The sequence below is a fragment of the Dermacentor variabilis genome, chromosome 5 (assembly GCF_050947875.1).
Source record: "Dermacentor variabilis isolate Ectoservices chromosome 5, ASM5094787v1, whole genome shotgun sequence".
Classification (NCBI taxonomy): Eukaryota; Metazoa; Arthropoda; class Arachnida; order Ixodida; family Ixodidae; genus Dermacentor; species Dermacentor variabilis.
In genome coordinates, this window is record NC_134572.1 from 45,464,460 (window position 1) to 45,488,844 (window position 24,385).

The 24,385-nt window shown below is 47.1% G+C and overlaps 1 protein-coding gene across 1 annotated transcript in view; it reads left to right on the forward strand.

The window, feature by feature from the left end:
- The window catches only part of Fib (rRNA 2'-O-methyltransferase fibrillarin), a 43,526-nt gene that overhangs the window by 6,175 nt on the left and 12,966 nt on the right, over positions 1-24,385 (forward strand). Inside the window, exons 3-7 of the mRNA XM_075692325.1 lie at positions 3,372-3,515; positions 11,791-11,841; positions 12,304-12,398; positions 12,784-12,954; positions 21,144-21,276. Coding sequence (XP_075548440.1) covers positions 3,372-3,515; positions 11,791-11,841; positions 12,304-12,398; positions 12,784-12,954; positions 21,144-21,276 — 594 coding nt within the window. The remainder of the gene's footprint in view (positions 1-3,371; positions 3,516-11,790; positions 11,842-12,303; positions 12,399-12,783; positions 12,955-21,143; positions 21,277-24,385) is intronic.

The window sequence follows — 24,385 nt, forward strand, 5'->3', positions numbered from 1 at the left end:
GCTCGCTGCACTATCGCTGACGTATGTTATGTGACAGCAGATGGGCGCTTTTTCATCTCACACTTGTGCACTCTACCTAGGGGGTAGCAGGCATGTCCTGCGTCGTGATGCACGTCATCGCTTATGACAGCCAAGCTGTGTGTTGCTTTCTTTGTTGGGGCAACACAGGTGAAAGTACATATTTGTTTGTTGTGCCAATGGTACGATTGTGTTTCACTTCAGAGGACAGTCCCATTTTCCGGAAAATCAGAATGCAGGACAATGCTTCCTGGCTGCTTGCACTTCGTCTCATGAATAGCCGTGGCTTGAGTGCGGCGCATGTATTAGTGAGGAATTCATTTGGTCGCCCATTTGCCGAGCTCTTTCACAAAAAGGGTTGGAGACATTTTCAGTGATTGGGGAGCCGCAAAGGCACAATGCTTTCATGCCTTCCAATGAGATTTACATGCTGGCTACGTTATGCTGAAGATACAAAGCTGCTTTGAACATCTGAAACGTCTCGCGGATAGAACGTGTCATAAATCGCTTTGGGACGTACTCTCTCCGGCCGTTCATGATGACTGACACAACATCTTTCTTGTTCGGGCTCTGCCGAGAGCACCCAAGTTCGTCCTTGGCAACATCCACAATGCTTACGCAATGAAAAATTTTTTTCTTGGCAGTCGTCTTCTTGTGAACATGTAAATAAACGGCACACTATACTCGGACCAAGCTACGAACCACACGCATCGTGTGTAGTGAACAGCTAAACACAAGTCAAAACGTATCTACTGAACAGCACAGCACCCTTTCTGTTGCTTTTTCTGTGCTTCTGTCATGACTGAGCCTCCAGAATTTCTCATGGTTTCATGTTGTATGAACTAGGCCATCTAAAGCTTTTCACTGTGAAAATGTGTGGGCCACACTCGTTATTGAAGGACAATAACCTCTGCTGTTCTCGGCGTGGGAAAGCATGTCAGTAAGTTGTTGACGAAACATCATAAATTAGGCAACTTCGGCAGCCTTTGACTCTGTCGTGCCGCACTCAACTTTTTTTGAACAGCTGAAACGCAGAGGTGAAGGTCGAGGTAACACAGGAAGACGCTATCCGTGAGCAACACGGAAAGGGTGATAATGGGAAACGAAATAAATGGCTTGAAAAAGTGACTCAATAAGTTTTTAGAAGGACTTAGTGCGAGTCACAAATGGTGGTGCTGAAGAAGGTTCAATTTTCCATTGTACGTGGGGGTGGAGAGCAGGCAGTGAAGTAGCACTTCCGTAATGGTGCGCCTGCTCATTAAGGAAGTGCTTCGTCACTTATGAATTAGCCTGCCTTGTTGCCTCTTACAGGTGATTTACTGTGTGCACCAGGCGGGTTTTGGCAATGTCAGCCACAACATGCACTCGCAGTGTCTTGCATGCTGTTGACAAGCAAATAATGGAGGCAATGCCCATGGAGGTAGTAGGCTGCGAACTCGGCACGCGCTAGCACTTTAGAAGGCGGCAGTCTCCCAGCCCCTTTCACGCTAGACGCACATAAAATCTGACAATACATTTTTCTTCAAAAACAAGCTGCCAGGGTGAAATTCTGAAGCATCAAAAAAATTAGAACTAGATTTGCCTACAATGCAAACTGATAAAACCAGCAAAGGTACTGAAGCCGGCACACTCAACATGTGCCACTTTGGCCCGTCATATTTTGTGAATGAAGTAGATAAGGATACATATCGCACTCACGTTTTGCACGGCATAAGCGGACTTTCATCCAAAATTTTTTCCAAAAATTGGAACCGTTTTTTTTTAAAGAACTTGTTTATTTAACTTTTTTTTCTTATCTCGTGTTTCATGTACGAAAATGATATTTTGCATAAATGTTGCAAAGAGAACGTTCTATGGTTGACACTTCTTTTTTTCAAGTTTCTGTGGGAAATAGAATATGCACCAAGACGCATCGAAGTTACAAAATGTTCTTGATTTGGGCCACGTTTGGAATTTTTTTACATTTGTTTCGTTTGTGGACAGCATAACGAAAGATGCATGGAACTAATTCACTGTGAAGCGTATCAAAATGTGCAGGAAAGGTTTTCAACACATTTTTAGTTTGCATTTATTTCTGCCATGAAATCGGAAAATATTGTGGTAGGCAACAGGAGGATGCTTGCACCGCCACCTTCAGATATTTTTTTGGCTTGCTGAGAATGCTTTTTTGGGAATAAAGCTCTCGGTTCCATGCAGTTTGACTATTCCTACATGACATATCAAGAAAGCCAGATAAAACAAAGATATCAAGCGGCCATGCATGTTTGATATCTCGTGAAATCACCCAGCAAACATGCTTTTGTTTCACACATGCACACAAAAGAAACACCATGCGCACATGGTTGAACTTGTGTGACAGGCAGGTTGTCTGCGAACAGAGCAACTCAAATAGCGATGCTGCATGTGAAGTAACTTGCTCTCATCGATTTCGCGGAGGACTTCACTGGTATGTTCTTCTTACAAAATAATTGTGTACCTTTAGCAATTTGTAGAGCTTCATTTCCTGCAGAGTTACTTCTATTACAGGCACCACCAGGTAATTATACTATCCATGTGCGTCATATCTGGCAGCGCCTCGGGGTCTGAAGTCACAACTGCACTGATGCACATTTTGTACGGGGTCGCTCATTTTCGACTATTTGCTTATAGCAAGCTCACGATCCCACAAGCCCGTCCATGTATGAAGCGCAAAATTCGAGGCTTCTGATTTCAGCCATAGCACAGCTCCTAGGGCCAAAAATGTCCGACGTGCCGGCATCGAAATGGATGATGAACACACAGTGCGATACAAGCGAGATAACTAGCAGTGTTGCACAGACAAAGCAGTTGACACCACATGCAAACTATGTATAGCACATCACCACCATAACTCTGCCAGGCAATGACTGTGAAAGTGTTGTATATTGTAGCAGCAGATGCGAGTGATAGGTTGTAACGATGTATGCATGCGCTTGGACTGGAAGCTAGAGGAAACTGTGTCTGCAGAATGAAAAGTCCTGAACCCTTGAGATATGAATATTGTGAAATGTGCAACTTGAAAAGCAATATAAAGGCAACATGCGCCGCTTCTTGTGTGTTCTCCTGTCTCTCTACACATGACTGATGCTGGCTGTGGGTGACATAGCGGGGCTAATGTTTTCCTGTCAGCAGTGCCGCGAAGTTGGTAGTTGCCATCTCCTACAGCTTTGGAGGACTGTTGGGAGTCTCCCATTACCCTAGCAGCAGCTTTGATTACATGTACAGTGGACTAAGCTTTTGCAAAGAATGTTACAGTGTAGGACGTTATTCATTTGTTTTGATTATGTTGCACATATTCTGGGAATTATTATTGACAGTTTTCTGCTTTTTCTCAGGTGGCTTTGGAGGCCGTGGAGGCCGCGGTGGTTTTGGAGGCCGTGGTGGCTTTGGGGGTCGTGGTGGCTTTGGGGGCCGTGGCGGAAGAGGGGGTGACAGGGGTGGTGGCAGAGGTGGTGGACGAGGCCGTGGTGGAGGACGTGGTGAGTACAAGATATTAATGTGTTTAAGCAGTCTAGTCATTGGAAAAAGAAAATACACATTGGAACTTTAAATGGCAAACCAGACGAGTGGCTTCATGGGCTGCAGATGGTAAGCTTGACACTTGTTGCCTGTCATTCAGGGTTGGCTGAAGGCATTTAACCAGAAACTTTGTACTCAGTATTGAAACTCTGCAAGAATTTTTTTTTTTCCCCGGTATATAGGCAGCACTTGTCAATCAAGGGTTAAAGAGAGGGACTGCAGTGTCACGTGACCTGGAACTTAGTGGTATGGATGGGGGTGTGGGGGGTCATTTTGGCACATTTAGGACTCAAATCTACTTTTTGTGAAGCAAATGCAGCATGCCTAGTTTTCACTGACAGCAGTGTGAACCAACAGTGCCTCATGTGAAGGTTGTGCAGGTGTTGTGACTCTAGTCCCAGTAAGTGTACAGTGTGTCAATGACCTAATACAGTGGTGGTATTCTCAAGCGATCACCTTAAAGGATACATTTATTTTTGCAAAATTTCACGAGACTAAGCACTGAATGTGCTGGCTGCTTTGAGGTCGTGTCAGACGACACTAGGCAATCACAGTGCTGCTGCTCATGACCTGAAATAATCCATGTTGTGCAACTTAAGCCGTTCTACCAGCGCTAACAAACTTTGTGACCTTGCATAGCTGAACTTTGGACTTTGTTTCTTTTTGTTACTTTTTCTTTATTAATTAAGTGTACTTTTGTTTATTGCTCTCCTTTTATGTTTGTAGCAACGGGACGATGCTTTTTGAGAGGGTGGTATTGACACGTATACATTTGTTTATCGGGTGACTGCGTTTCATCGTCCAACAGATGTTATCGCTCAGCGCAGGACACGCCTGCATGTATCGGAAGTTTCCGGAACGTTATCGATGGTTCTGTCCGCTGTCTGTTGTCACCGAACCTTGCGTAATCTGATTGCATGTATGCATGACGCGAATGGTGTAGAACTTTCTGGAAGACGTAGGCACTAGCGATTGCTCTGGAACCTTCGATGACTGATGTATAAAAGCTGACACACTTGACTCGGAGATCAGATTTTCATCAATCGCCGACTGTTTTCGCTGCTGTTGTTGTCCTTTGAGTGTAACTTGCTTTTGTGGGCACAGGTTTGCCCAGTAAAAAGTTAATCAAGGTATTGACAGTTTTGCTGCTGTGTTTCTTGACCATCACTACCACGTTACAACATTTAAGTGCCACAAAAATTCCATTGCTATAAAGCCCAGACCACACGTACGCTTGCGGACGCGCGCAAGCTCGCGTTCACGCGCCCACGCATGCGCACACGGTGTGGCATGGCTCGTACGCGTCGAAACGCGGTGTGATCTCGGGGAACAGCTCCTCTCTGTTATCGCGCGCTTGGGTTGCCTCGCGTCGGCGCGCCTGGCTACGCAGCTACGGCGCGGAGCGTTCAACTCTCAGTGAAGCAGATTTATATCGTGCAAGAATGTGGTTCTTCCTTCCTTCGTGCACTGATGTAACAGCTATAAAAATATAACAATTACGTTTATAAATATCGAAGCATCTTGAAGCGCTGTCAGTAACAAAGTACGAAGCGGAGCCTGCCGAGGCGTCTGTGAGTGAGCCCAGTGAGCGCGCGCTGTCGCGCGTCTTTGTGGATGCAAACCACCATTACTCGCGAGGCGCGGCAGGCGCTAGGCGCGCGGACGCGAGCTAGCGCGCGTCCGCAAGCGTACGTGTGGTCTCGGCTTAACTGATAATCGTTATATAACCGGGTTGCATGAAAAAATCAGAATAGGGGATGGCAGAGCAGCTGTGAGAAAACTATAATGGTGGGGAGGCCAGTGCCCCTCCCCACCACCTTCCTCCATCCGGCTGCTGATTGTGTTCACTTGTTTAACTGCTTCCTGGGCACTCCGATCAATCTGCGGCTGTCAGTGTTATAGAATGGCACTGCTGTAACAATGGCAAAGAGGGGTTATGGGTGAGAAGCAGTATATGAGCTCCACTGAGGCATCGCTTTTGTGGTTCTAAAAGGGGCCTTTTAAAAAATGCGAGAAAGTTGCCACGGCAGCCTGTCAGCTTGAGAAATCCAGAAAATGCTTCTGGCGAGATTGCCAGAAGCATCTCGCCACGTACTTCTCACTGGCTTGCACGAGAAAACTCTGTCTGTCATCCTTGCATGCTTTACACGAAGCTTGCCGACATCCTTCTTCAAAATGTCCAGGTGCTCCACGTAGTGCAACGGAAGGTTCCTCGTGAAATCAAAGCACCGGAGGGGACTGAATCATCTGCCGGGCTTCCTGTGAGGACAACATTGAGGCAGCCTGCCCTAGCATCATCTCTGCCGTTGTCGCTGTTGTTATCCATTGCAATCACGTTCATGGCGATCGACTCATCGATTAGAAGCACTTAGTTTCCAAACCTATAGCCGTGCACTTTCTTTTCACCGAGTACATCGTGCTTTGCCAATGATCAGCGGGTGGATCAGCCATCTTACATTTCGGCAGTAAGTCAAATAAGGCTGAGAAACCACATGGCCAAGAATGATTTTGACAGAACCAACAATGATGACTGCGAGCGATTGCACTGAATGAGGAGCCAGCAAGCAATCTGGGAGCAGCACAGTTGGCGCGGTCCACTTGTGTTTCAGAGGGTGGCGCGGCGCAGAGCTATGGGCGCAGCCCATTCCTGTTTGGAGAGGTGGAAGGCTGACAGGAGAGAGGCGCACGAAGAAGGCTGGGAAATGAGCGCACAGCGGCTGTTAGGCCAGCGGGCCATTGTTCTGCGGCTCGAATCTCATTTTCTTTTTTTCTTTTCAAGGATTTCGCATTTCACTACCTTTCAGCACTCACGCCCAGCAGCCAGACTTCATTGTTATAACCGATAATGCAGCATTGGGGCATTGTAATAAGCGGGTTATTTCACCACATAAAACATGCAAAAATTGATGGTGCAGCAGCTTCTCATGGTTAAAACTGGTGTCATTATAAGTGGGTTCAACTGTAGATTGCACCAGTTAGGTAGTGTAACGCAGAATCTACTTGCCACGCCACAAAGGAAAATGCCAATAAGCACAGGGTGGCTAGAGTCGCTGTCAGCATTGCTATGTTTAGCGAGTGTACATTTTTCACTACGCTTATGCACTTATGTGTGCTATGTTTAATGAGTGCACCTCGTTGTGAGTGCTTAGCAAGCGCATGAGGTGCGTTTTTTGCATCAAATGTACTGAACATTTTGTATGGAAGGAGCGGTAACATAGCTATGTACATAATTAAAAGTTAAATTCTTGTACTTCTACAAAAACCAAACACCGCTGAATGTGCCTCTGGTGGCTTATACAACCATGTTACAGTTGCTGACGGATTTTCAAACTCCGAAAATTCAGACTTGATGGATATTCTGGACTTCATAAATGTCCCATCGGGGTTCCCATAGAGCTAGTTCATTTTTACGACCAATTTTTCAGACAAGTTTAGGCCCTGAAGTTCTATTTTTCCGGACTAAATCGCTTGTTCCGAGCCACGCTACCCTGGGCCCCGATTTTGTAGAGATGCCTTTTCCAATGATAATGCCTTTTGCCGCTTTTTGCGTTTGTGAGTGGCTGCATACGGCCCGGGGCGGAGCGTCTCTTGATCACTCACAAACACAAAAAGCACCGAACGGCATTAGCATCGGAAAAGGCATCACTACAAAATCGTAACCCTGATTTTGAAAGCCGCCATGTTGGATTTTCTGTTGGTTGGTTTACTTCCAGTGGCCTGCTCTATAGCCTCCAAAATTGGGAGGCGTACGTCATCCTCCAGTCTCGAAGGCCATGTCTTCTCTTCCTTGGCTGACAAAAAAGAACACTGCAGGGGACTCTTCTTTTTCTTTGCTTACTTTTTCTCTCTCTCTTTTCCTCCTTTCTTTCTTTTTTTTTTTTTTTTTTGTCAGCATTATCGTCATAATTACTTGGCGCAGGAATTTAGTTAACATTTCTGAATGCGGTGTGGCTTCTTATTTGTGTGCTCGGCGCCACCTCCTGTGCCTTCGCGAGAGCCAAGTGGTGCGAAGAAACACAGCTCGTTTCTTCGATCTCCGTTGGCGGCGATTGCCAATGCGGTGACGCTTTTGTCGAGTGTATATGGAGGCAATGTCAGTCTTGCGCAAGTCCAGGCAAAACTCATGCCTCCCCGCGTAGTATGGGGCAAGGCATCATTCGAGATTTTTTCATGCCTAATATTTTTTTTTTTTTTTTTTTGCTGAATCAATTTTTCAAAAATATTTTTTCGGTCCCTGTGAGGTGTAGAAAAATCGGTCGGCAACTGTATTGGCGGTGTGATACAACGCCGGCTACCTTGAGTTCGGACTCCCTTGTAATTCTCGCACTCTTTTATCCTAAAGGAGTTCATAGGTGCCCGTGTGAGATGGCTGCTAGCCCCAGTAACATTGAAGTGCTACGTTCAATAGACAACCTATTGATTAAACAAGTTTTTTTGCACGGGGTGTTTGTCGCTACTACACAGCCCTTCTCTCGAGTGTACACGTTGAGCAAGCTAGTTTTCAGTGTTTCTGCAGATGTCCTCACAGGGAAACGAAGGAAGATTACCAAATAAAATTTTAAAGATTACAATTTCTAATGAAGGTAAAGAATGTTTGAAGGGCTGGATGCATTTAAAGGGTCAGGCCAGCTCATTCTTTTTACTTCATTTGTTCAATGCTGATGAAAGTGGGAACGAAGGTAACATTAAAATAAACAATTATTTTTTACAACATTAGCTTTTATGGGCTCATTCTAATAGCCGTTTCGGTTGGCAGTGTTGTCCGTCGCAGCTATCGCCATGCTTTTACCTGCTATGGGGCAGAGGCCAAGAAATAGGCCATGGACACTTTGCATTGCAGTTCCTTAGGTAGCAGCTCAAGTTTGCGTTTCCTATCAAGTATGTGGCTCCTACTCACTGTGAGCCATAGGCCAAGGAATGGATGGATTGTCTTGAGGAAAAAGAAGATTAAGGAGATTGTGTGAAAATGCTAGAATGAAAAACATGTACAGTATACCTATTAAATCAAACAGGCTAGGAGACTTTGTCACCGCCCCATTTCAAGAGAGATCCAATAAATCAGCATAGAATCGTGCCTCTTGTCATGTGATGCGACATACGTGCTGTGTAGCATAGCATCGATGTGTGCAAACTTTGCATTGCAGTTGTGTTGTATTACATCAGTTGTCCTGATATGTAGCAGTTGCGTGTAGCTGGATCTGTTTAACTCAAGTAGGCTAGGTGGCTATTTGTCACTGCCCCTTTTTAACCCTTTTAGGCTCGAATTATTTTGAAAAAAAAAACTTTCCCAGGTGGTCAAATTACCTTATTGCGGATCTTGAATGTACAAAATGTATAAAGTCGGGATTAAATAGTAAAAAATAATTAGGAACAGTATTATTAGAACAATTAGGAACTCCATATGTTCAATAGTATTTCCGAGCGTGGTACTCCTTGAAACACAGGTCTACCCACAGCGCCTTATCGCAGTCTGCACACCTAAAATTCTTGTCTGTTCTCTTGGAGCGAGGAGTTGTGTTGGCGCACACATGACATCTCTGCGTGCGGCTGCCTTGGGCAGAGGTCTGAGGCACCCTCTCGCGTAAGCGCGTTGCTGCGAAGAGTGAGAATACCTCGTGAGCGGTGGTGATAAACAAGCTAAGAGCAGTGCTAATCAAGATAGAAATCAACTTCCGCTGCCCCTGCGAGAGCGTGCCAACAAAGAGAAAAACCACGTTTCGTGCGCCTCCTTTGCGACCACACGGTGGAACCGAAACCGCGAAAGTGCATTGCCACTGAGAGCGAGAATACCTCGCGAACGGCGCTGATAAGCAAGCTAAGAGCAGCGCCAATCAAGATAGAAATCAACTTCCACTGCTCTGCAAGAGAGTGCCGACAAAGAAAAAAAAATGACTTTTCGCGGACCTCCGTTGCGATCACGCGGCGAAACCGAAACCGCCAAAGGGGCGTTGCCGCAGTCTGAGCGACGCGCTGAAGCTAGCAGTCAGCTCTGTTTATCTCCCCAAGAAGGTAGCACCAATTTCAAACGCATCTTGTAAGTGCTAAGAGGTGGCAGCACCTCCCGGTGAGCACGCATCGTCATTATGGCGTGAAATTTCAAACGGAGGGTCGGAACCGTTTCCATACGGCAAAGACCTTGTGGGACAGAAAACTGCCGCCATACATGTACGGCAAAAACCTTCAAAGGGTTAAAGGGGATGCCAGTAAATCGTCATCAGCATTGTATCACGAGACGTGTCAAGGGATGCGACATGTGAACTGCATATTCTCGATACTTGTGTTTACTCTTCGGTACACGTTATGGCACCTCCTTGCAAGGCACGAACCGCTGCTGAAGTGGATTGTAGAGCTACGTGCACTGCTGCAGCCAGGCAACGTCGGGCTCAGCAGAGAGCAGCACAAACCATAGCTCGCCGTCAATGCCGGGCAGACATCAGATTGTTCTCATGAAACTTCGCCGCGAAGACCCTCTAGTGCGTGCTGCCAAAAATGGAGCTCATATGGAGCTGCTCCTCCATCTTACGCTGTGACTGTGCTGTGTGTGCTTTGCAGATCTGTGACATTTGAGTAATTGTTCTGTTTCTCTCTCGGGACAGTTATTCGTAACCGTAATCCATCACATTTGTTGAAAGAAGCGACAGTAATTGCAATCGGGTACATTTTTTCTGTAACATGTACACGTCTGGCTGGTAGAAGCTTTAGAAAGTGGCTAGATTTGTTTTATGAAATCGTAAGCTGATGGTTGATTACAATGCTACCTTGCGCTAAACTAAAGTGCTTTCTGCCACTGAGCAAAATAAAAGGCCATGGTTTTAATGCCCAGCCACAGTGGCCATTTAACACATAATATGCAGGAAGAAGTCCAGATGGTGCATCCTTGGTGCATGCACTGGTGTGCTGTATATTTCTGCTCACACATCATTTCTGCAATGTTCACTGTCATCTCCATAATTCAGGAAAATATTTGAGCTTGGATATATATGAGTCATGCTACAGCTATGCAGTTGCAAAGCATGTTTATTGGTAGCACTGATATCACGATACTTGGATGATATGGAGCCTAGTCGTCCAGTGACTGCAGCTTTTTGTGATTGTTGCTTGTGTTGTGAAAGTTGCTTACTTCTGAGGATATTACGCTTGCTGGGAATGGTAGATGGCAAGAAAACATATCTTCCTGACTGCAGTGGAATGTCTCATGGTGGTGCCCTCGAAAAGCAAACATTAAAGTTGAAGAAAAGTTGATGTCTTGCTTCTTGAGCATGCCGAAATGAATGTCTTTGTAGTGCTCTGCTCCAGTCAAGTGGACGGCAATTTTTCCATGTGTAAAACAGTGTCCACATTACATATTCGGTAGACGTTGCTTGAAGATACGGTCCTCCTAAAGTAGTTTAAAGGCATAGATGACTGCAGGAGGGAACGTTTATTAATTTCTCAGTTTTAGAAGCACAAGGTCTTCTCTTTTTATGTTTTTATCTGAAGGACAAATGTGTCCTTAGGATTGCAACAAAACATTTAAGAAAGCCTCTCGGCAGGTTTGGGCATAGCAAACAAACAAGTTCGGTGCGTAGATCACACAATGGCAATCGTGTCTGCAAAGTATGAAACGGCTGCGCGGAGTGAAAATGGTCAAAATTTTCAAACAGTAGACCGCGCCTTTTCCTCAAAGGAGCCGTGCTATGAGCGCTAGTCAAGGTCACATGCACTGATGGCTTGCCATGCACTGATTGCAAGTCACTGACCATGGCATGTGACTTCAGTAAATCATCCCATATGGAATGTGTAAGGCCATCATTGGAGATGTGCCGTGCAGCAAAAAAAGCAGGCAGGGCTCATCACGTGAATGTGACACGGCCCTTAGCCTTTGGTATGGGAGAAGGCAGGGAAAAGTATGTTGCTTAAAGGGTGAGAGTGTCTCTGTTGACAGTGGTATTGACCGCCTCCCATAACGAACTTATTTGAAAAATTACTTTCATAAGACACTTCTTAGACAACGGTGCCTTACAGCTTTCTGTGTATAACCAAAATTTGCAGTGCAGCCTGGCAAGGGAGGGGCCCTCTATGTGGCACTTCTGAAAAGTTTATTTGTCCAGCACTCCAATGATCTGTACCTGTCACTTTCTTTTCCCTCAAGTTGGCACAATTGCTAAGCTGGCATTACATAAGCTTGTGTGCAATGGCAGGTGTGCCATCATTATATATAGCATGTCTCATAAGTCTTGTCCTTGTCAATCACAGGTGGCTTTAGGGGAGGCAGGAAAGTGTTCATTGAGCCACACAGGCATGAAGGTGCGTAGTGTCTTTCTTCTTTTTCTTTTAATACATAGATAGAAATGCATACATACACACACAAGTGCACACACAACCTCCCACACATACACGGAATAACTGTGGCAGAAATAAGTCACTGGGAAACTTTCTTCCAAAAAAATGGGGTGGCTTGAGGCTAATACTGATGTGCATGTTCAAATTGTATAGAAGCCCCACCACCCACACCCTATCATTTCGCAAGTGAATTTCAGTATGTTTTATGTTGCTACATGGGAAACTCGTTTTAAAACTACTTAGTATTTTGCCCCAGAGAAATGTAGTGTTTGCCGCACTTTTCGATCGTGCCAGGTGCATGGTGGATCCATGGTTTTACACCATGGCAGATGAAGTTTGATTGAGAGTGTAATTTCAGAATTGGCTCCTTCTGTTTGTTGCCTGTGAGTTTAGAGTAATCTTGTCACGTGGTTTCTTTTCATTCAGGTGTCTTCATTGCACGAGGAAAAGAAGACGCACTGGTCACCAAGAACCTTGTTGTTGGGGAGTCCGTCTATGGAGAGAAACGTGTTTCAGTTGAGGTAAGCTAACTGCGGAAGCTTGTAAAGAAACATGGCTTTACCACCGCCTCTGTGCAATGCAGTGAGAACGCTTCTAATTTCGTCAGGCAATTGAGATGAACACCAACTTCATGTCTAGGAGAACTTTCCCGCTGTGAACCACTGATCATTCCAATGTACTGGCATTGTGCATGTAATAGGGTTAGTGGTGGACAGAGGGTGCGCCCTCCCTTTGCTTCTCTTTCCTGGTTGCCTGGCGCAAACGGTAGCTTTAACTGCTGTGGACGAAGTGGGTGATATAAGCACGGCAAGTTGTAAAAGCTGGGAAAGTTGTCTACTTGCTGCAGTTTATCTTGTTCAAGTTCCTTTCCTGTATTCAAATTGTTCTTTGGTTTTCACATTCCAGGAGAATGAGGTGAAGCTGGAGTACAGGGTATGGAACCCCTTCCGATCCAAGTTGGCCGCAGCCATCCTTGGAGGTGTGGACCAGATTCACATGCCACCAGGCTCTAAGGTGCTCTACCTTGGAGCAGCCTCTGGCACCACTGTATCCCATGTGGCCGACATTGTCGGACCGGTGAGTGTAGTTTGCTCTTAGGCTGTTTACCTAGGCTTGGGACTCCTGGAAGAGCTACAGTAATGAGATACTAATTGCAGTGAAGGGTTATTGGAAGCATCAGAAACGGGATGTACATTTATCATGTAGATGTTAAGTAGACGACAAAAATTTTGATGGATGGCAAATCAGCCATTTTTGCTTCTTTAGCTTCATTTATTTGGTTGCAATGTTCATGTTCCGAAACTCTTCTGTGCACCTTAGCTAGTACTTTCAAGCACTGTAATGCTGCACGTTGCTCTTGGGGCATTACAGTCGCCTCACAGGGACCTCACGGGGACTGCGGAAATGTCCGAATAAACAGGTGTCCGACAAAGCAGATTAAGAAAAAAAAAATCTTTGATTTCCACGCACTTATTCTGGCTCGGCAGTAAGGTTGAAGAAATCGTGAATGCGCCGTTGCACGCTGTTCCGTTTACACGCAATCAGATAAGCCTGAATATCGGAGAGGGTCGTACGGTCACTATAGGAGGCTGAAAGCAAAGTCGCTGCTTGTACATGCTCTGCATGCGACGGCAGCGTAGCACATAGTACGTCATCTTCCGACTCGTCGTCCGGCGGTGCAGCAGAAACCTGATGAATGATTTCGCCGTCATTGAGTTCTGCGCATGTCAGTACAGCAGTGTCAGCACCTGTGAAACTCAAATGAGACGGTGTCCGGAATCGCAATGCAACCCACTGTGCAGGTCTCGGCAGAACATATTCGGCGTCAGTAGGGAGCACATCGGTAGGCGACAAATCCTAGGCCTCCCGGCACCCGCTTGCTGGCATTCTCTAGCGCTGTCTGCACCATTAGACACTTGACGCAATGTTTCCGTATGCCACGTTGGAACGCCGCAACCTTGACACAGCACACAAAGCAAACATCACCATGCCGTCACGCCGACACCAGTTGCACAAACGAAAAACGTGGCCTACTCAGAGCATTGTGCGCAAAGAAACAAATCAGCTGCTGGATTGTGTTGACATGGCTTACTAAGCTGAAACCGGAACTGCTATAGAGCCACTCTATCGAACCGGGTAGAAACGATGATGATGAGCGGGGATTTGCAGTAGCGCCACTTTGTGGGGCAGCAAGGAGGCTCCGTTCAAAACAAAAATGGCGTTCAGCAAGTTGAATCATGCAGCGGTCAGAGTCGGTGCATGGTGCTCTCAATCGAATTGGCTGAAGGAGTGTCCGAAAAATCAGACGAGAGGTTGCAAGGTGTCCAAACTTTCAGCAGTTGTTATACATTATGATCTATGGGGAGAGTGGCGGTGCCACGAAGCAAACCGAATTATCGAGCATATCCGAATTTTTGGACTCCGGAAAATTAGTCGGCGACTGTATTTAGATTGAACCAACCTTGCAAGTGGCTGCTCATTCTGCATTGTTATTGTAACTTGGCCACCAGATTACATGTAGGGGTTACCCGTTAATGCACATTGCGGTGCGAGCACATGTCGTGAATCTTAAAATTGCAGTTCTATAACCCACTTCTGCTTTGTTTGGGTTCAAACCAATTGTCAAATTGAAGGAGAACTCTTTGGAAAAGGACACAAACCATTTCATTAACACAAGAAATTGCTAGTTTATAGGTCTGAGAGCAAAATTTTGTTCTGCTGCAAATAATTTTTCAGCACAGTGCAGCAAGCAATTTGTACATAATGAAATGCTCATTCCAAAAACATAGGTTTCAATGCAAGAAGTTATTAGGTTACACATGAAAATTCTAAACAGTACCATTTTTGTGCCCATTTTATAAAAACAACAAAAACATGGTATCTGCAAAAGCATTAATATTGTTACGCCGCACTTGACCAAGAGGCAACAGACCCTGCTAGCCTCTAATCGTCGTCGTCGTCTTCACAATGCTCGCCTCTTTGTGATCGCAAATACTGTTCCGTAGCACTACCCCCGGTGGCAAAAGCGCCGTGCCGGAGCGACTAAAGGCTGGACTCTGAAGCAGTGTAGTAGGCCTTGAGCCTACTGACGTGCACGACATCACTAGATGCTGAAGTAGAGGACGAGGACAGGCGTCACCTGGTGCAGCTTGCGGTAGGGCACTGTGTATCGGGAAAGGAGCTTTTCTGAAAGTCCGACGTGATGAAAGGGCGACCACAGGAGCACGAGCGCACCAGGCGAGAACTGTACGTCACGGTGGCGGGTGTTGTACTAACACTGCTGAGTGGTTTGCGAGGCCATCAGTCGAGTACGGGCAAGCTGGCGTGCACGGTCGGCGAGGGCGATGGCGTCGCGCGCATACTCGCTTGTTGAGATCGCAGCAGGAGGAAGTGCCGTGTCTAGGGGCAAGGTCGGTTCGCGACCGTACAGTGGATAAAATGGAGAAACTCCGGCGGTGTCGTGCCGGGAAGAACTTACGCAAATGTGACGTAAGGAAGGGCAATGTCCCAGTCATGGTGGTCCTTGGAAACGTACTTGGACAGCATATCGGTAAGATTACGGTTTAACCGCTCTTTCAGGCCATTGGTTTGAGGATGGTATGAGGTAGTCAGCTTGCGTTGAATGTAGCAGGAACGCACAATGTCGGTGATAGCTTTCGAGAGAAGGTTACAACCACGGTCAGCAAGCAGCTGTCACGGGGCGCCATGAAGCAAGATAATGTCACACAAAAGAAAGTCCGCGACAGGGAGAGCTCGTGTGATAGCGTATCGGGTGGCGTAATCAGTTGCAACGGCTACCCATTTGTTCCCAGAGGATGACGTTGGAAAGGGACCAAGGACGTCTAATCCAACACGAAAGAACAGTTCCACAGGGATGGTGATCGGCTGGAGATGACTGGCAGGCAGCACCTTAGGTGTTTTCCAACGCTGGCAAAGATCACGGAGCAAGAAACATTTAGGAGTGGAAACTCCGCTGTTTGCGGCGACCAGAAAAAGTCACATGCCCACGGAGCCGTTATCGTGCTGACGGCACCTGGTGGCCTGGAAAGAAATCACCGCTGTCGAGAGCGCACTGGAGCCGCCTGCCCGGGCGCTGCATTTTTTTTTTTTCGCTGCGGCTTCTACGACGCACCGCATGGCGCCGCCACTGTATATGGCCCCGTTGGCGCATAGAACAATTGTGACCTTATCTGGTCGCCCGCGCTCGCTCGCGCTGACGGGAGTTTCACCTCCTAAATGTCTTACTCCGTGGCAAAGATCACAGGCAGCAACATCGCGTCGGACGGAGCGAGCGAGGCCAGGCCAATAGAAGCGGCGGCGGGCGCGGTCGTACGTGCGGGCTACCCCAAGATGTCCTGCAGTGGGTGCGTCATGCATCTCAAAGAGCACAGTCTGTCGTAGATGTTTTGGCACGAAAAAAAGATGATCAGAGCCGTCAGGGAGGAAGTTCCTTCGGTACAGAATGCCGCCCTGGAAGACACATCGGTGAATGGATGCGTCGGTAGGTGTAAAGCGCAGACGCTCAATGAGTGCTCGCAGCGATAGGTTTTGGTACTGCTCATCGGCGATGTTAGCGAAGGCAGACACTGTGGGCTTCTCCTCCCGGACTCTTGGGACAAAGGAACGACAACACAGTAGTGCAAACAATCACAAGGGCATTTATTGCACCTTTCATAGATCAATGCCTGCTAGCCGAGTGGCTATCCACAAAACATGCCATGGGCGTGTGACAAATCTAGAAGTCCGACTCACCGCGACCGGATAGCGAGCGAATATGTTCGCCCCATGCTGGATCCCAACGCCTGGTCGTTCGCGCGTACAGTCACGCGAACGGTCACGCGAACGGTGGTGCGTTCGAAGGCAGGCCATGCGAGGCGGTCTCGCAGAAGCATCGGTCAGCACGGCACGTCCGCACTGCTTGCTGTCCCGACCCCAAAGAGAGAGCACCTTGTCCTTTGGCGCCTAAGTAACCCCGCCTGTCGGCGGCGTTAGCAGCACAACACTCGCGCCATCTCTCGTACTGCGCCTCAACCACTCCGACCGCCGCAGGCACCAGGCCATGCGAGCCGTGCGGGAAAACGCCATATCAAGGGACGCGTGAGAGTCGCGCATCCCCACAACACAGAGAAAATGCCGTTGGCGGTACTACTGTCGGCGTCGGCAGGCTTGTCGACCGGGTAGCGAGACAGCCAGTCAGCGTCCTTGTGTAATCGGCCAGATTTGTAGATGACAGAATACAAATATTCCTGGAGGCGTAAGGTCCAGCAACCAAGTCTTCCTGTAGGATCTGTAGCAAAGCGCGTGATGGTCTGTGACAACGGAAAAGGGTCTGCCATGTAAGTATGGGCGGAATTTCACAACCGCCCAAACTAGTTCCAGACACTCACGCTCAGTGATGGAATAGTTACACTCCGCGGGTGAGAGGAGCCTACTGGCGTAAGTGATAACACGGTCGTGGTCACGTTGGCGTTGTGCCAGTACTCCGCCAATTCCGTGATCGCTGGCATCAGTACGGACTTCGGTTGGTGCAGAAGGATCGAAATGAACCAGAACAGGAGGTGTTGCGAGAAGGTCGATTAGATGTGAGAATGCAGAGGCCTCGTTATCGCCCCACTGGAAAGGGGCGTCTTTCTTCAAAAGCTCGGTTAGTGGTCGTGGTATGGCGGCGAAATTGTTCACGAAACAGCAGAAGTACAAACAAAGGCCAATGAAGCTGTGCACATCCTTGACACACTTCGGAACAGGGAAGTGCGTAACAGCATGGATCTTGCCTGCGTTCCGTTCGCGTCAATGAGATGTCCAAGGACGGTAATCTGACGACGGCCGAATTGGCACTTCGATGCGTTGAGTTGCAGACCGGCTCGACGAAAAACGTCTAGGACTGCTGAAAGGCGCTTGAGGTGCGTAGCGAACATTGGGGAGAATACTACTATAACGTCGTCCAAGTAGCACAGGCACGTGGACCATTTGAAACCGTGAAGATGGGAGTCCATCATGTGTTCAAAAGTGGCAGGAGCGTTACATAGACCGACTGGCATCACTTTGAATTGATAAATATCGTCGGGTGCTACAAAGGCAGTCTTCTCGCGGTCGAGATCGTCCATGGCAATCTGCCAGTAGCCAGAGCGAAGGTCAATAGAGGAGAAATAGCGAGCACCGTGGAGGCAGTCAAGAGCGTCATCAATCCGAGGTAGGGGATACACGTCCTTTTTGGTAACCCTGTTAAGGTGCTGATAATCCACGCAAAAACACCATGAGCCATCCTTCCACAACAGGTGACGCCCATGGACTACATGACGGTTCAATAATGTTCTTGGCAAGCATTCTGCGAACTTCGGCGTGAATAACTTGACGCTCAGCCAGTGACGCTCTATACGGGTGGCGATGAATAGGAGGGGCATCGCCGGTATTAATGCGATGTTAACAGCTGTAGTTTGGGCCAAAGGATGATCGTTCGTTAAAAATATCATGGTAGGAAAACTGAACGCAGTAGAGCTCACGAGCATGCTCGGATGTCATCTCGGGCGCAATCATTTTCTGTAAGTCGGCGATGGTACAAGTTGCCGACTGCGATGGTAGAGGAGGATTGGCTGAATTGTCGTCTACTGCAATAGATGCTACTGAATGATCCTCAAATGAGCAAAGCTGGGCCAGAGACATCCTGCGTGGCAGCACTTGTGTCGTCAAGCCAAAATTGACCACTGGCAGGAAGACGCAGTTTGCCGTAATAGATAAAACTGTATGAGGTACTGTGATCCCATGTGTAAGGAGGATGTCTTGCATAGGAGCCGCGATGTAGTGACCGTCGAGGACTGGTGGGGATGACACGAAGTCAACATTAGTTAGTGCCGAAGGTGGCAAGCGAACGAAGTCGACGGAACTGAGGCAACTCGGGTGTGGTTCAGCGGGATCCAGAACAGGCAGGTCAAGGCGGAGAGTACTGGTGGAACAATCGATGAGAGCAGAATGTGCAGAGAGGAAGTCTAAGCCGAGGATGATGTCGTGGGGACAATGGGCGATGACTGAGTAGCACGTTAGTGGAGCGATTGGCGAAGGAGACGCGGGCGGCACACATACCAATTACAGGGCCTGTTCCGCCATTGGTGACACGGACAGCAGGCATCATGGCGGCCGTGATTATTTTCCTCAGTCGGTTACGAAGGTCAGTGCTCATTACCGACAAATGCGCCCCAGTGTCTATGAGAGCAGATACGGAAACACCGTCAACTTGCACGTCAAGAAGGTTCAGATGAGTGGGCAACGTCAGTAGAGGATTTGGCGGCGTAGGGAGCAATGCAGCGTCACCTTGAGACGCTGCATCATCTCGTTTTCCGGCTGGGAGCGGTGTCCGAAGGGAGTCGGCGAATAGGAGCGACGGGGCTGGGGAGAGCGAAATTGTTGTCGTTGGGGTGAAGGTGAACGAGAATAGGGGCAGTTCGGCGCAGGAGAATCAGTGGCGGCATTATTGGAGCGTGCAGCATAGGGATGAGAAGGGTCACCTTGGGAGTGAGAGTAGGCAGTACAAGTAGACCGGGTCAGGGAACTCCAGCGACTGCGACAGTGCCGAGAAATGTGCCCGATTCGATGGCAGTGAAAACAAATGGGCTTGTCGTCAGCAGTGCGCCATTCAGATGGGTTGCGGAAACGTGGTGGGTAAGAAGATGTGGGACGGGGCGGAATCGAAGAAGCCGGGTGGGTATCAGGGCGATGGGCCGAGCAGATGGTGTGAAGACCCATGTTTTCGAACTCCTGGTGGACAACTGCCTGGATCAGGGAAACCGTGACTGCAGGTGCAATGATGGGGCTGGAGTTGAAGACAGCCGGATAGGCAGCCTCGATCTCACCCTGGACGATCCTGGTAACATCACCATTGTTGTTGGGATGAGGAGCGCCGGCACAGGAAGATGTCGCTGGGGTGTTGGGCAGACGGGCAAACTGCTGGTCGATACGTCGGCTTTTAGCGAGTTCCAGGCGGCGGCACTCTTCTATAACTGCATCCACCGTCGCCACATTGTTGAAAAAGAGCAAGTTGAAGGCGTCATCGGCAAACAAGCTTGCCAAGAGCCACATGCCAGCAACAGACTCTGCCTACAGTCCTGGGCTTTTATAGGTATAGGTGTGACCTGTGCTGAATGCACAATTGTGAGAGTGTGCAAGAGATATAATCTTCTTTTTTTTTAATTTCAATTCTGGGATTTTACGTTCCAAAACCATGATACGATTCTGGATCAATTTTGACCACTTGGGAAGCGCTACAACACAAGCACATGAACTTTTTTGCATTTCGGCTTCATTGAAATGTGGAGACCACCACTGGGATTTGATCCACATTTTTTGTTATAACCATAAACTTTGTGGAAAGGACATATTTTGTTGTGGCCATGAACTCTGTGCAACTTTATTTGCATAGGGATGCCATTTGTGTGCCTTCTGTTCAACAAGGAACTAAAATAGGAATGTGAAGCTCGTGGTGCTAGCTTTCTGGCACTGGTTTCAATGACTATGCCTGATGTTGCAACCAATATCTCAGTGTTATTTTTGCACAATGGCCATATATATGTCATGAACTTGTTGCTGAAAGACAGGGCTACATGGTGATGCAATTTATATTGCCATATTGTTAGACCATTCAAAGTTACAGTGAACTGAAAATTCAAACTCGTTTTTCTCAGCTTCATTTTTTTGGGCACTGCACACTGCCTTACGGGGGATCTTCATATGTTCTTTCGAAGTACCAGCAAAATGTTTGGTATCAATATATTTGTGTCGAATGGATCTAGCCAGTGATGCTATTTATTTATTTCTAAAGTTGCCGGCTAAATTTTAATTGCTACTAAATACAAATGAAAATTAGCAAAAAAATATTGAAATTATGTTTACATCTTTTTTTTTTTTTTTTGCATTATAAGTGCACTGAGAACAATAAAAATAGCATCACCGGCCAGAGCTACTCTCTGGCGTTCTGGCTTCATACTTTGTTTTTGCTTTTGACAAAGTTAAGTTTTTGAAAAGTCCCGTAAGAAATTGATTGAATTTCTCTATTAAAAAATTTGCCTCATTTGTTCTAATGAAGATATACAAAATCTAATTAGATATTTGCAATCAGCAGAAAAAACTGAACAATACTGTTAAATATCATCCAGTCCACACTAAAATTAACAAAATTGGTTTTGGAAGCCACAGCTCCCCTTAACTTTGTTGAGATTTTCTCTAATCCAGTTTGCTCGTCATTCTTGCGAATAACTTTTCTGTGACTCTTCGTGCAGGAGGGCCTGGTCTATGCTGTCGAATTCTCTCACAGATCAGGTCGTGACCTCATTGGGGTGGCACAAAAGAGGACCAACGTGATACCCATTATTGAAGACGCCCGCCATCCACACAAGTATCGAATGCTTGTTGGTATGGTTGCTGTTTCCTTTGTTGGCTAGAAGTTGCCAAGCATGGCCCAGTGTGTTCTTAATTTAATGTTCTGTGCTCAATTCCTCTACAACAGTGCAGCATGATTTAATTGTTATAACCAGTGATGTGGCATGGGAGGATTCTAGTAAGCGTTTTATTTTCCCAGAGAATATATACAGAAGTTGATGGCATATCAGCTGCTCATTGTTATATCCAATATATTGTTAAAACTGATATTGTTGTAAGCGGGTTTGACTGTATGTGGATTTATTATGATGGGCAAGGACTGTATTTGCTCTGAACAGCTGGTAAATGGGCCTAACATGCTCATTCGTTCATTTGCTGCAATCACTACCTGTGCTGCTTTACCAAGGCTTGGGGCACTCAGGCTTGTGATGCACATGGTGCTCTAGTGATTCTAAAGGAAGGTGTTACTCATACACAAGAAAATAGCCATAGACTAGAACTTGTCCAGCAGTTGCTTTAAATAAATACCTTGGGTATTCATTACTCTGGGACTTAGGGTAGCTTTTGAACCAAACCTCCTTATTCAGAAATGTATCTTAACTTGAAGCCCACGCTTAACCTGATTTAAAGGACGCCTGTTGTGAACGCACCGAAGAAAACGCAATGAGCGTCTTGGGCATGTTCACGCAAGGCGTCATTTATATCAAGTCAAGCATGGGCTTCAAGTTAAGATTCATTCCTGAATACGGGGGTAAGTACCAGAAAAGCGACAGATGTTAAAGTTTTTGTCCAGCGTGCAATCTGCTAATGTCTTGCATGCATCATTCACCATCTCTGTGCGTCTTTACACTTGTACAGTCGAAACCACTTATAACAACATCAAATGCCACGAAAATTCCATTGTTATAACTGATATTTGTTATAACTGGGTTGCATGAAAAAATCAAAATAGGGGGATGGCAGAGCTGTTGTGAGAAAACTCTAATGGCAGAGAGGCCAGTGCCCCTCACCACCAGGTTCCTCCATCTGGCTGCTGATCGTGTTCACTCTTTTAACTGATTCTTGGGTGCTCCGATCTCGTGTACCAAGCCGCGGCTGTCGGCGTTATAGAATGGCACGGCTGTAACAACTGCTAAGAGGGGCTACGGGTGGCAAGTAATATGCGAGCTCTGCCGAGGCATTGCTTTGGTGGACTCAGAAGGGGCTTTATAAAAAATGCGAGAAGGTTGCCACGGCAGCCTGTCAGCTTGAAAAATCCAAAAGAAACGCTGAGGCAAGATCACCACAAGCATCTTGCCACGTACTTGTCACTGGCTTGTATGAGTAAACCCTATATCCGTCAGCCTTGCATGCTTTATACAAAGCTTGCCGACATCCTTCTCCAAGGTATCCAGGTGCTCCACGTAGTGCAGCGGAAGGTTCCTCACAAAAGCAAAGCTCCTGAAGGTCTGAATCATCTGCTGGGCCTCCTGTGAAGGGCAGCCTGCCCTACCACGTCATCGCTGCCATCGTCTCCCTCGCTATCCAATGCAAACACGTTCGTGACGATTGCCTCATCAGTTAAAAGCACTTACCATATTTGCTTGAATCTAACGCGCACCCTTTTTTCCAATAAAACGGGTCCAAAAATTCCATGGTCATTAGAATCGAGTACGACCCTAAATCCACGTTACCATATCGCCATCGGCATTCGAAAAATGGCCACCTCATGCATGCTTCTAGCCTAGCTGTCGTAGCTTCCTCCATGTGCATACTACTCAAAGTATGGCTCAAAGTATCAGCTCAAAGTATGGGCGATGCAGTTAGCCCTACAGAAAGGGCTGAGGTGGAGTGACTTCAAAGCGAGCAGGTGCTAGCTATCAAATCTTATAAGAAGAAAGGCTTTTCTCTTCGAAAGCGGACAGGGATATGCCAAAAATTGCCCGAAGAATATGAAGAGAAATTGCACAGTTTTCAGCAGTACGTGTTGAAGTTGTGCCATAGAAACGGCTACCACTTCGGACAAATTGGAAATGCCAATCAGACGCCGCTCTACTTTGACTTGTCTGCCACCACAACCGTTGAAAAGAAGGGCACGAAGCAAGTGCGCGTTTTGTCTTCCGGCCACGAAAGAAATAGTCACCGCAATGCTTTGTTGCACTGCGGATGGGCAGAAGCTGCCCCTGTATCTTATCTTCAGACGGAAGACACTCCCGAAAGGAATCGTGTTTCTGAGTGGCGTGATTGTGCGCGCAAATGAAAAAGGTTGGACGACCGCGGACTTGGTTGCTGACTGGATTGATAATGTTTGGCGGAAGAGACCTAGCGGCAGTTTGGGTTTGCGTGGGAAGCATGCCTCGCTGCAGGACTTTGCTGGATGGGTGAAAGATGCATGGTGCACGATCCCGTCTGCTATGGTCAACAAGGCCTTTAAAAAGTGTGGAATTGCGAATGGCATGTATGGCACTGAAGATGAGGTGCTTTGGTCTGTTGATAGCAATAAGGAGTTGTCTGATAGCGACGACGAGTGATACCTATTGCCCCACGCGACTCGTACCGGCGCAGTGAAGAAAATATTGGCAGCAAGGTACGCCGCTTCCATTTGTGTTATTATTCATCGCAACTTTAGTGTTATCATCATCATCAGCCTGACTGCAGGGCAAAGGCCTCTCCCATACTTCTCCAACTACCCTGGTCATGTGCTAATTGTGGCCATATTGTCCCTGCAAACTTCTTAATCTCATCCACCCACCTAACTTTCTGCCACCCCTTGCTTCCCATTCTTCCTTCCGCTTCCATTCTCTTGGAATCCAGTCCGTAACCCTTAATGACCATCGATTATCTTCCCTCCTCATTACATGCCCTGCCCATGCCCATTTCTTTTTCTTGATTTCAACTAAGATGGCATTAACTCGTTTTTGTTCCCTCACCCAATCTGCTCTTTTCTTATCCCTTAAAGGGACACTAAAGGTTACTATTAAGTCAACGTGGACTGTTGAAATACCATCACAGAAACCTCGAAACGCTTGTTTCGTGCCAAGGAGAGACTTATTTTAAGAGAAAATGCGTTCTGAAGCGTCCGCGTACCTCTAGCGCAGTTCAAATCGCCCGCCCTCCGATCGAGGAGTACTGACATCATGGTCTCATAGTGACGTTGCGCCAT